Source organism: Caretta caretta, chromosome 11, assembly GCF_965140235.1.
Source record: "Caretta caretta isolate rCarCar2 chromosome 11, rCarCar1.hap1, whole genome shotgun sequence".
Taxonomy (NCBI): domain Eukaryota; kingdom Metazoa; phylum Chordata; order Testudines; family Cheloniidae; genus Caretta; species Caretta caretta.
In genome coordinates this window covers 72,843-85,831 of record NC_134216.1, presented here as the reverse complement: position 1 = coordinate 85,831, position 12,989 = coordinate 72,843, and the positions used below count along the sequence as shown (strand labels likewise).

General features: G+C 46.1%; 1 protein-coding gene across 2 annotated transcripts in view; it reads left to right on the top strand.

Moving 5' to 3' along the window:
* LOC125644827 (unconventional myosin-X) overlaps positions 1-12,989 on the top strand; it is a 305,444-nt gene that overhangs the window by 238,012 nt on the left and 54,443 nt on the right. For both annotated transcript variants that reach the window (XM_075117658.1, XM_075117657.1), the window contains 2 exons: positions 1,099-1,192; positions 1,837-1,892. In XM_075117658.1, coding sequence (XP_074973759.1) covers positions 1,099-1,192; positions 1,837-1,892 — 150 coding nt within the window. The remainder of the gene's footprint in view (positions 1-1,098; positions 1,193-1,836; positions 1,893-12,989) is intronic.

Below are 12,989 nucleotides of genomic sequence, written 5' to 3'. Positions count from 1 at the left end.
GAGAGTATACATTACCTTTTGCTTCTGTAATATGGCCTAAGTTAAGCATGACTTTTTGATAAGAACAGGTTTTTTTTCATGCAACACTTATTATAACTGGAATGTCTATTAGCTGATTTATTTATTAAATAAAATCCAAGGTGAACAATACCAGCCATTCATGGTTTCTGTAAATGACTGAGGCAACCTGCGAGGGAATTTGTTTTATCCAGGGGTCGGAGTGAAAGTTGTAATTTATCAGAGTCTTCAGAGTCATCTGATAAAACTTCAGCAATGTAAACCCAGAGAATGACTCATCCTTCCCTTCAGGCATCCTGGCCTGATGGCAGAAATAAGTATTAAATGTCAGCCCCTGGCCTCACCATAGCAGCATCCATTCCGAGGAAGAGGAAAGCACCTGCAATAGAAAGGGCAAATCATTGTCATTTTAGAGCTTCTGTTAGTGACCTCTCTACAAAACCCAAATGCTTCTTAGCTGAAGTTAGAGTAGGATGGGCTCTCTGCTGGTTCTCCAGGACTGAGTCACTCTCAAGACTTGTGTCTGGAACAAGAATCCTTGTCACAGCCAAGTAACTTCATATCCTTCCTTTTCCATTAAATCATAAAACTGACCAGTTGGAAACAGTCTGATTTTAGGGTTTATATGCAGGTCAGATAAGGGAGCTAGTCCAAGAAGGTTTCTGGGAGTTGAGGCAGGTCAGAAGTCTTTTCTGGAATTAATCCCAACCCGTCTTGCCTTCCCATTGCTGAAACCTCTCCCAAGTCCACTGACAGGTGTGCATCATATAACCCATTTCTGGTTCCTCATACGGGCAGTATGGAGATGGACTGTATAGGAGCAGCTTCCAAGGGATTGGTGAGGCCAGGTATCTAGGAGCATATGTAGATATTCCAGGGATAAATGGACAGTTGGGAAAAAGTTGAGCTTCCATCAGGATCAGAGGGCTGAGGCACTTTTGGAGTGTTATAGGAAAGAAGTGAGTGAAATAATTCTTCCATCGGATGGTGGGTTTCTGTTTCATTCTCAATCTTCTGATCATCTTCTGGAATCTAGTTTCACTGCATAAATCCTAATCTTGGTTTTGTTCTGATTGTCAGTGGTTGGTTTAATGTCCTGAGCCGAGTGCACAGTGCCACAGCCCAACAGCTGAGGGAAATGCAAGATGAACAGGCAAATCCGAAGAATGCCGTGGTGAGTTACTAGTCTACCAGGTTCCTGGCGAGTTGGATGTTTAGAGCCATTATTGTTAAGTCAATCTTGCGCAGGTATTTCCAACTCAGCATTGACGTAGTTCCTGAACAGTGTAAGTAAGCTATGCACAGTTCCATGGGCAGAACAGTTAATGATTTACAGACAGGCAGGCTTCAAAACTGGTTTAAGAAGGGGCAGAGCAGGGATGAATCGTTCAGAGACAAGAAATCTCTGGCAGTTTGAGTGGGGCAAAGTAGGTTGCATCATTGATGGTGGTCCTGGTTGGTTTGGGGAGGCCATACAGGGTTTGGAGTACAATAAATACAGGGGGAGGAGATTTGTATGAAGAGAATACCAATATATTTTGTTTGTTCTGAGACTGGGAGGTGGAGATGCAGTTTTCCCAGAGCTTCATAATGCTGACTGACCATCACAGCTCTTATGTGGAGTTCTGCATCACCTTTCTGTCTGCAGAACATAGAAGTCTGTCTCATATCCCACTTCCTCTCTCTCATTGACTCACTTGTATTAAAGCTGATGGAATTTAGAAGCAAAGCTTTGGTTCTTGATTTTTATGAGGAAGGAAAATGTTTCTGCTTTAGGATGTACATTGTTGATAAATGTCTGTCTCTCCCCCTATGAAGGGAACCCTGGATGTGGGGCTCATCGACTCTGTCTGTGCCTCAGACAATCCTGACAGGTAGGAATAAGCTTCATTGTAACTACATCATTGCCTTTTGGATTGGTAGCTCTTTGGGGTAGGGCCTGGCTTCATTTTGTTTTTGCACATGGATGAGCACATAATCAGAACCAAACTTGTTTTAGATAATAAGTTTGCCCCATGGGGTAGCTCAGCCTCCTGCTTTATGCTACTTCAGTCTATACATTGTTCCAATGTGGTTTCCTTCATAGCCATGAGGTCGAGAAATATACATTTTTTAAATGAAAGTTCGTTCCCCTTTCCATCTCGTAGGTGGAAACAGCTTAGTCTAAATGTCAAGATCAGATGACTTGTAAAAGATTCTCTCTCATTCAACCAGAACTTATGGGCTCTATGCAGCTATCATTTGGTGGAATTCTGTGGCCTGTGAGAAGTCAGACCTGAGTATCTGAAATCTGATGAGAAAGAAAGAAATCTGATGAGGTTCAACAAGGACAAGTGCAGAGTCCTGCACTGCTACAGACTAGGGAGTGAATGGCTAGGCAGCAGTTCTGCAGAAAAGGACCTAGGGGTTACAGTGGACGAGAAGCTGGATATGAGTCAACAATGTGCCCTTGTTGCCAAGAAGGCTAACGGCATTTTGGGCTGTATAAGTAGGGACATTGCCAGCAGATCGAGGGACGTGATCATTTCCCTTTATTTGACATTGGTGAGGCCTCATGTGGAGTACTGTGTCTAGTTTTGGGCCCCACACTACAAGAAGGATGTGGAAAAATTGGAAAACGTCCAGCGGAGGGCCACAAAAATTATTAGTGGGCTGGAGCACATGATTTATGAGGAGAGGCTGAGGGAACTAGGATTATTTAGTCTGCGGAAGAGAAGAATGAGGGGGGATTTGATAGCTGCTTTCAACGACCTAAAAGGGGGTTCCAAAAAGGATGGCTCTAGACTGTTCTCAGTGGTAGCAGATGACAGAACAAGGAGTAATGGTCTCAAGTTGCAGTGCGGGAGGTTTAGGTTGGATGTTAGGAAAAACTTTTTCACTAGGGGGTGGTGAAGCACTGGAATGGGTTACCTAGGGAGGTGATGGAATCTCCTTCCTTAGAGGTTTTCAAGGTCAGGCTTGACAAAGCCCTGGCTGGGATGATTTAGTTGGGGATTGGTCCTGCTTTGAGCAGGGGGTTGGACTAGATAACCTCCTGAGGTCCCTTCCAAGCCTAATAGTCTATGATTCTATCATAATGGTCTCTTTTTGCCTTAAAATCTGTGAATTTATTATTGTAATCTGTTTTGGGAAGTGAAGGTTGAAACAGTGTGTGTGTGTTATCTCTGCCCCACTGAATTAAATTCTCCTTAATTCAAAGCATTTCAAGCAAGATAAACAAATGGGAAAAAAAGAGGAAAAGTGAGGAATAATCAAAATAAATCTACAGGGCTCAGTTGCACACTCTGCGTGGTGCTCTGTGTAGGGAAGAGCAGCTGTATTACCTTAGGAGGAGCACTGGGATAGATGGTGCCTCTTATGGGACTATTCGGTGCAGACTGGGGCGGGGGCACATGTTAGGATGAAGTAGGGTGCTTTTCCTGGTATGCGTGCCCACTTCACAGGCTGGTATGTTGAAGGGTGGGGCTATGGCATTGTCCCTTTCTTGCTGAGCTGTTACCAGGAGGGAGCAAGGACTGAGTGGTCCCTGATCATAGATTCCAAGGCCACAAGCTGATCATCTAGTCTGATCTCCTGCAGAACACAGGTCGCAGATTTTCACCCAGTGATTCTTTCATCCATCATAATTACTCATGGTTGAGCTGGAGCATAACTTTAAGAAAGACATACAGTTTTCAAGTAAAGGCTCCAAGTGGTGGAGACTCTCTCAAATATATTAGGAAGCTATTCCAGTTAATAATTATCCTCACTGTTAAAACACTGCATCTTCATTCCAGTCTGACTTTTTCTAACTTCAACTGCCAGCTAATGGATCTCATTATGCCTCAGTCAGTCTGACAAATGAAAGAGTCTTCCATTATTTGATACCTTCTTCCTGTATAGATACTCACAGGAATGGTGGTTGTGCCCTGTCCTTATGTGGTCCACATGATATAGGGAATCTCCTTTTGCAATTCCCCACCAGAGAGGAAGGATGATCCAGTAGTTAGGAAGGATGATCCACTTAGCCTGGCCTGTCGGAGACACTGGTTCAATTCTGGCTCTGCCACAAACATCCTGTAAGGTACTGGGCAAGTCTCTTAGTTGCTCAGTGCCTCAATTTCCCATCTGTAAAATGCAGATGATAGTGAGGCGACTACCTAGAATGTCTCTGAAGAATCACCTGGGGATGATCAGCCAGGATAGGCAGGGAAGGTATCCCTAGCCTTTGTTTGCCAGAAGCTGGGAACGGCCGACAGGGGATTGATAACTTGATGGTTCCCTGTTCTCTTCATTCCCTCGGGGGCACCTGGCCCTGGCCACTGTCAGAAGACAGGATACTGGGCTAGATGGACCTTTGGTCTGACCCAGTGTGGCCGTTCTTATGAGAATGGAACAGAAAACCATAGGGGATGCACTATGGATTGCTGCTTGCTTTATACCCCAAAGATGCCTAAGATGACAAGCAATTGTCAGCGGTGAGTCTGTGTTAAGAAGAGTGGACAGAGGCTTTAGAAAGGGACACAAGGACAACAGGAGCTAAGACGTGAGATGTTACGGAAAGATTGGATGGGATTCTGAAGTCACCTGGCAAATCTCTGCTGTTGAAGACACACATTGAAACCAGTGTTCCAGCATCATGTGGGACTACACTGATTGTTGAAGACTTCAGAGATCTTGGAAGGGAGCTGAAGAAGAAGAAAGTCCAATCTTCTCAGAGGTCCTGCCAGTCCTGTGAGCAAGAAAAGGCAGAAAATACTGGCAGTGAATCACTGGCTATGTGACTGGCGTGAAGTTGAAGTTTTGATGATGTGGTACATTGGGCCACATTCCAGTGGGGGAGGAGTCTGTATGAATGGGATGCCTTGCATCTTATGGATAGGAAAGCTTATCATCTGAATTGCAGGAACAGCCAGGACAGCGTTAATTAATGATGCAAGGGGAGGGTGTAAAAGGCAAAGGCACTACAAACTCAAGGTTTAAAGAGGGAGTGTGAGAGCCAGAAATACCTAACAAATATACTCTAAACTTAGGACAATAAACTGCCCCGCCGAAGAATGAACAAACAAACAAACACCCTGCAAGAGTGAACCTGATTCTCCCACATCCCAGTTGACTGTCTTAACCCCCAGGCTATAGGGTCTGTTTCAGTTAGGTAGTTTTGCACATGCCCATTGGTGGAAACTTAGGCACCTCGGGAATTTAGGTGTCTACAGAGTTAGGTGGCAGCTGAGCAGGGATTCTGACGATCTCAGTGGCACTTATATATTGTACATAGGCACCTAAAGTGGTGAGTTAATACTGCATCCACTTCTTATGTCCACATTTTTAAAAGGATGCAGAAAAATTGGAGAGGGTGCAGAAAAAAGCTACAGAAATTCTTTTGAGGGCTGGAGTACCAGGTTCTAAAGATTCTTTGACCTATCGGAGAAAAGCAAAAGAATCAATGGCTGGAATCTGAAGCCTGACAAATTCAGTTTAGGAATAAGACACACATTTTTAACAGTGAAGGTAATAAACAATTGGAACAAACAGCCAAGGGAAGTGGTGGATCCCATTCTCCATCTGTGATGTTTTCAGATCAAGAGTGGATGCACTTCTGGAAGATATGCTTTAGTCAAACACAGGTTGATGGGCTCCATACAGAGAGAATAGGGTGAAATCTGATGGCTGGATTGTAAAGGAGATCAGAGTAGATCAGGGATTCTCAAACTTTATTGCACTGCAACCCCCTTCTGACAATAAACATTATTACATGACCCCAGAAGTGGGGACTGAAGCTTGAACCCACCTGAGCCTTGCCGCCCTGTGTTAAAATTACTTTGGCTGCAAGATCTTAATCTTGTAGATTTAGCAAAAACAGCCTTGCTAAAAAGAAGACATTATGCTCAGGAATGTTATTCCCTGCTTGAACATAAGAATGGCCCTACTGGGTCAGACCAAAGGTCCATCTATCCCAGTATCTGGTCTTCCGACAGTGGCCAGTGCCAGGTGCCCCAGAGGGAATGAACAGAACAGGTAATCATCAAGTGATCCATCCCCTGTCGTTCATTCCCAGTTTCTGGCAAACAGAAGCTAGGGACGCCATTGATGGACCTATCCTCCATGAATTTATCTAGTTCTTTTTTGCACCCTGTTATATTGATGTAATTGTAATATGGCTGGTCACTCCATCCATCTTCTTGGTTCAAAATCTGTTCTATATTGGATTTGTGAACCATATGCCAAAATGTTAATCAAGTTATTATGCTACTGGCATAATATCCTCCAATAATTAATGATATGAACAATAACGATACATGAAAAATTCCATGACCGTATCTGATCACTAATATTTCAGTAGATCAGTTATTCTCAAGCCGTGGTTCACAGAACATTAGTAATCCACCAAACTCTTCCTAATGATAGAGCCTATTAGTCACTTGGGCCCAGACCCACATAGGGACTCATGCTTTGGGGAGCAGTGTTCCTCCTGTGATTTTCTTGGCACCTATAGTTAGGTGCTGTGATGCTCAGTGTCATGAAGCCTGAGTTAGGCACCTAGGCTCCTGATGAATGGGGAGAGAGAGAGAGGCACCTTAAACTGTGAACCACAAAGTCAGCACCCTAGGTAGGGAGTCACCTAAGCTAGCCAGTGTTAAGTCCCTCCCCATCTCAGAGATAAGCACCTATCTCTGCTTGTGATCCACAAACTGCAGGGGAGAGGCTTTTGGCCACCTAAGTCACATGTGAGGCCAGAAACAAAATACCTGGGGGGCAGGAGGGGAAAGGCAGACCTCCTTTAGACCAGTGGTTAGGGTATTCACTCAGGATGTGGGAGACCTGCAATTCATAGTCCCCCTTCTGAACAGGGCACTGCCATCCCTCAGGTGAGTGCCCTAACCAATAGACTAAAGATTCAGTTTAACTCTTTCTCTAACACAGTTAGTATTTAATTAGTCAATTATTTGAAGTGGAACAACTTCAATAGGAGAATGTGAGGGAGACTCACATCAGAATATCACATAGCCTAGTGGTTACGGCAGTCACTTGAGAGGGTACAGACCCTTGTTGAAATCCCTTCTCCCCCTCAGGTGGAGGGGGGACTTGAGCTGGGGGTCTCTGACATCCTGGGTCAGTATCCTAACCACAAGACTAAAAGTTGTGAGGGAGCTCTGCCTCCTCAGTTGTTCTGTGTGGACTCTCCTAAAGGGCCCAACCTGGCAGGTGGCGTCTGAGTATGCCTACCAGACTGTGCTGCTGCATGTCACTTAGGCAGACAAAAGCCTGTCTTCCCCAGTTTGTGAATCGTCCTGGGGCCTAAAGCAAGGCTGCAATGTTCAGAGGCAGAAACATAGGTGCTGAACAACTTTAGGCACCTACAGGGTTAGGTGGCAGCTGAGCAGGAGTTTAGTGGATCACAGTGCCTAAAAAGAGGAATTAGGTATTTTTGTGGCTCACGGCCTTGGAACCCAAGTTAAATAAAAATGTACCCATTTGAAAAGCTTTATGAGAAGACAGACATTTTCTGCAGAAAAAGCCCAAATTAACAAGTATGTGCTTTAGCCTGAGGAAGGCCTCCCCAACATAATAAACTAAACTAAACTCTACTCTTACCGCTCCCTAACAAAAGCAGGAAAGGTACTATTAAAACACAGGGCGGTTCTGTAGTTCATACATTGTGCAGTGAAACTAACCAGAATACAAATCAGGGAGCATTTCACATTTTGTTCAGTTGAATGTTCACTGTCAGCTACAAAAACAATGGGCTCATCCTACTTAAGTTTCTTATTGCATTACTTTGCTTTTAAAGTATTTTTTTTCTCCTGCAAGCTGCAGGGGCTTTCACAGTACAGTTATGGAATTTTTGTATTTTAAGGAATTCTTAGCTGTGTATTAAGGTGGAAAGTTTTAGACACTACTTCAGCTAAGCTCTTTACACTGAAGGAGTGTAGAATAATACTTAGGTCTGGTCTTACACTACAGACCTATATCGGTATAACTATGTCACTCAGGTGTATTAATTCGGTTTAGAGCATCTTCGATAAAACGCTACAGTGGTACAGCTGCACCCATGCAGGATTTTGGGTGTAGACTTGCCCATAGTCTCTATCCCATTGTAATCCCAGGTGCAAAGTGAGGTGGCTGGCCAGAGATGTAGGACTGGAACTTCTGCTTCCTAAGTCTGGCTTGACTCTCTTCTGCTCCACAGCACTGGGTATCAGATACAGAGGCTCCCCTCCCCCGCCACCTCCAGATTCAGTTCTGATTCCTTAGAAATTAGTGAATGCTCTCAATTAGGGGCTGTGTTCCTCTTGTCCCGTTGCTCACAAACAGGGAAGAATTGGTAGGAGAAGTAGAAGTAGAAGTGGGAGGCAACCTGGGCAGCAGTCACCATGAAATAGTAGAGTTCAGGATCCTGAAGAAAGGAGAGCAGCAGAAAACGGACCTTGGACTTCAGAAAAGCAGACTTTGACTCCCTCAGGAAACTGATGGGCAGGATCCCTCGGGAGGCTAATATGAGAGGGAAAGGAGCTGGGAGAACTGGCTGTATTTTAAAGAATCATAGAATATCAGGGTTGGAAGGGACCTCAGGAGGTCATCTAGTCCAACCCCCTGCTCAAAGCAGGACCAATCCCCAACTAAATCATCCCAGCCAGGGCTTTGTCAAGCCTGACCTTAAAAACTTCTAAGGAAGGAGATTCCACCACCTCCCTAGGTAACCCATTCCAGTGTTTCACCACCCTCCTAGTGAAAAAGTTTTTCCTAATATCCAACCTAAACCTCCCCCACTGCAACTTGAGACCATTACTCCTTGTTCTGTCATCTGCTACTACTGAGAACAGTCCAGAGCCATCCTCTTTGGAACCCCCTTTCAGGTAGTTGAAAGCAGCTATCAAATCCCCCCTCATTCTTCTCTTCCGCAGACTAAACAATCCCAGTTCCCTCAGCCTCTCCTCATAAGTCATGTGTTCCAGTCCCCTAATCATTTTTGTTGCCCTCCGCTGGACATTTTCCAATTTTTCCACATCCTTCTTGTAGTGTGGGGCCCAAAACTGGACACAGTACTCCAGATGAGGCCTCACCGATGTCGAATAGAGAGGAACGATCACGTCCCTCAATCTGCTGGCAATGTCCCTTCTTATACATCCCAAAATGCCATTGGGCCTTCTTGGCAACGAGAGCACACTGTTGACTCATATCCAGCTTCTCGTCCACTGTAACCCCTAGGTCCTTTTCTGCAGAACTGCTGCCTAGCCATTCGGTCCCTAGTCTGTAGCGGTGCATGGGATTCTTCAGTCAAAGCCGGCCCAAGGACCGACCCTTGGGGCACTCCACTTGATACTGGCTGCCAACTAGACATGGAGCCATTGATCACTACCCGTTGAGCCCGACAATCTAGCCAGCTTTCTATCCACCTTATGGTCCATTCATCTAGCCCATACTTCTTTGACTTGCTGACAAGAATACTGTGGGAGACCGTGTCAAAAGCTTTGCTAAAGTCAAGGAACAACACGTCCAGATTAGATTAGTCATGCATGACTTGTCCTTGGTGAATCCATGCTGACTGTTCCTGATCACTTTCCTCTCCTCTAAGTGCTTCAGAATTATTTCCTTGAGGACCTGCTCCATGATTTTTCCAGGGACTGAGGTGAGGCTGACCGGCCTGTAGTTCCCAGGATCCTCCTCCTTCCCTTTTTTAAAGATGGGCACTACATTAGCCTTTTTCCAGTCATCCGGGACCTCCCCCAATCGCCATGAGTTTTCAAAGATAATGGCAATGGCTCTGCAATCACATCCGCCAACTCCTTCAGCACTCTTGGATGCAATGCATCCGGCCCCATGGACTTGTGCTCGTCCAGATTTTCTATATAGTCCCGAACCACTCCTTTCTCCACAGAGGGCTGGTCACCTCCTCCCCATGCTGTGCTGCCCAGTGCAGTAGTCTGAGAGCTGACCTTGTTCGTGAAGACAGAGGCAAAAAAAGCAATGAGTAAATTCGCTTTTTCCACATCCTCTGTCACTAGGTTGCCTCCCTCATTCAGGAAGGGGCCCACACTTTCCTTGACTTTCTTCTTGTTGCTAACATACCTGAAGAAACCCTTCTTGTTACTCTTAACATCTCTTGCTAGCTGCAACTCCAGGTGTGATTTGGCCTTCCTGATTTCACTCCTGCATGCCTGAGCAATATTTTATACTCTTCCCTGGTCATTTGTCCAATCTTCCACTTCTTGTAAGCTTCTTTTTTGTGTTTAAGATCAGCAAGGATTTCACTGTTAAGCCAAGCTGGTCGCCTGCCATATTTACTATTCTTTCTACACATCGGGATGGTTTGTCCCTGTAACCTCAATAAGGATTCTTTAAAATACAGCCAGCTCTCCTGGACTCCTTTCCCCCTCATGTTATTCTCCCAGGGGATCCTGCCCATCAGTTCCCTGAGGGAGTCAAAGTCTGCTTTTCTGAAGTCCAGGGTCCATATTCTGCTGCTCTCCTTTCTTCCCTGTGTCAGGATCCTGAACTCGACCATCTCATGGTCACTGCTTCCCAGGTTCCCATCCACTTTTGCTTCCCCTACTAATTCTTCCCGGTTTGTGAGCAGCAGGTCAAGAAGAGCTCTGCCCCTAGTTGGTTCCTTCAGCGCTTGCACCAGGAAATTGTCCCCCACACTTTCGAGAAAATTCCTGGATTGTCTGTGCACTGCTGTATTGCTCTCCCAGCAGATATCAGGGTGATTGAAGTCTCCCATGAGAACCAGGGCCTGCGATCTAGTAACTTCCGTGAGTTGCCGGAAGAAAGCCTCGTCCACCTCATCCCCCTGGTCCGGTGGTCTATAGCAGACCCCCACCACGACATCGCCCTTGTTGCTCACGCTTCTAAACTTAATCCAGAGACTCTCAGGTTTTTCTGCAGTTTCATACTTGAGCTCTGAGCAGTCATACTGCTCCCTTACATACAATGCAACTTCCCCACCTTTTCTGCCCTGCCTGTCCTTCCTGAACAGTTTATATCCACCCATGACAGTACTCCAGTCATGTGAGTTATCCCACCAAGTCTCTGTTATTCCAATCATATCATAATTCCTTGACTGTGCCAGGACTTCCAGTTCTCCCTGCTTGTTTCCCAGGCTTCTTGCATTTGTGTATAGGCACTTGAGATAACTTGCTGATCGTCCCTCTTTCTCAGTATGAGGTAGGAGCCCTGCCCTCTCACGTGCTCCTGCTCGTGCTTCCTCCAGGTATCCCACTTCCCCACTTACCTCAGGGCTTTGGTCTCCTTCCCCCGGTGAACCTAGTTTAAAGCCCTCCTCACGAGGTTAGCCAGCCTGCTTGCGAAGATGCTCTTCCCTCTCTTTGTTAGGGTGGAGCCCATCTCTGCCTAGCACCACTCCTTCTTGGAACACCATCCCATGGTCAAAGAATCCAAAGCCTTCTCTCCGACACCACCTGCGTAGCCACTCGTTGACTTCCACGATTCGACGGTCTCTACCCAGGCCTTTTCCTTTCATGGGAGGATAGACGAAAACACCACTTGCACCTCAAACTCCTTTATCCTTCAAACCCAGTAGTCTGCAGTGATCTGCTCGAGGTCATTCTTGGCAGTATCATTGGTGTCCACGTGGAGAAGCAGGAAGGGGTAGCGATCCGAGGGCTTGATGAGTCTTGGCAGTCTCTCTGTCACATCGTGAATCCTAGCTCCTGGCAAGCAGCAGACTTCTCGGTTTTCCTGATCGGGGCAACAGATAGATGACTCAGTCCCCCTGAGGAGAGAGTCCCCAACCACCACCACCCGCCTCCTTCTCTTGGGAGCAGTGGTTGTGGAACCCCCATCCCTAGCACAGTGCATCTCATGCCTTGCAATCGGCGGAGTCTCCTTCTGTTCCCTTCCCTCAGATGTATCATCTAGTCCACTCTCCGCATTAGTACCTGTGGAGAGAACATGAAAACGGTTGCTTACCTGTATCTGCATTGCTGGTAAATGGACGCTCCCCTTTCTTTTTCTGGAGGTCACATGCTGCCAAATTTCTTCACCGTCCTCCTGTCCCCGCTGCGCAGCCTGCTCTGAATCTTCAGAACGTTGTGTCCGTAGAAGCATATCCTGACGTCTGTCCAGGAAATCTTCAGTTTCTCTTATGCAATGCAGGGTCGATACCTGTTGCTCCAGACCTTGAACCTTCTCTTCCAATATGGAGACCAGCTTGCACTTCGTACAGACAAAGTCGCTTCTCTCCTGTGGAAGAAAGACAAACATGGCACATCCAGTGCAGGTCACAACAGCTGAACACTCACCATCCATATTACCTTCCTTCTTCGAGCTTCCTCAGGAGTTGTAGTAACTACTCAGAGAAGCTGGCAAGATGTAAGCTTCAGTGGGCTCTCCCCAGGCGAACTCCCAGGCAAACTCCCTCTGTTAGCCTCTCTGCTGTTCATCGCTCAGCTGACTGGCTTTTTATAACAGTCAGGCCCTCTCAAGGCTCACCTGGAACAAAGCATTCCCAATTCACACTTTTCAAACAGCCAATCAAGCACACGGTCAAACTGTCCCCACAACAGACACTCAGATACTCACCAGCACAGCCTCCCTAATGCAGCCCTTAGCGTACCTCCTCTCAGACAGATCCCAGACAAACTCCCAGGCAAACGCCAAATAAGAAGCCTTATTGGGCGCAGGAACAAACCATCCCAATGTGCAGAAACAATAGCAAATATGGCAGGCAACCACCTTGGCTTAACAGAGAAATCTTTCGTGAGCTTAAACACAAAAGGGAAGCTTACAAGAAGTGGAAACTTGGACAGATGACTAGGGAAGAGTATAAAAATATTGCTCAAGCATGCAGGGGTGTAATCAGGAAGGCCAAAGAACAATTGGAGTTGCAGCTAGCAAGGGATGTGAAGGGTAACCAGAAGGGTTTCTACAGGTATGTTAGCAACAAGAAGAAAGTCAGGGAAAGTGTGGGACCCCTACTGAATGAGGGAGGCAACCTAGTGACAGAGGATGTGGAAAAAGCTAATGTA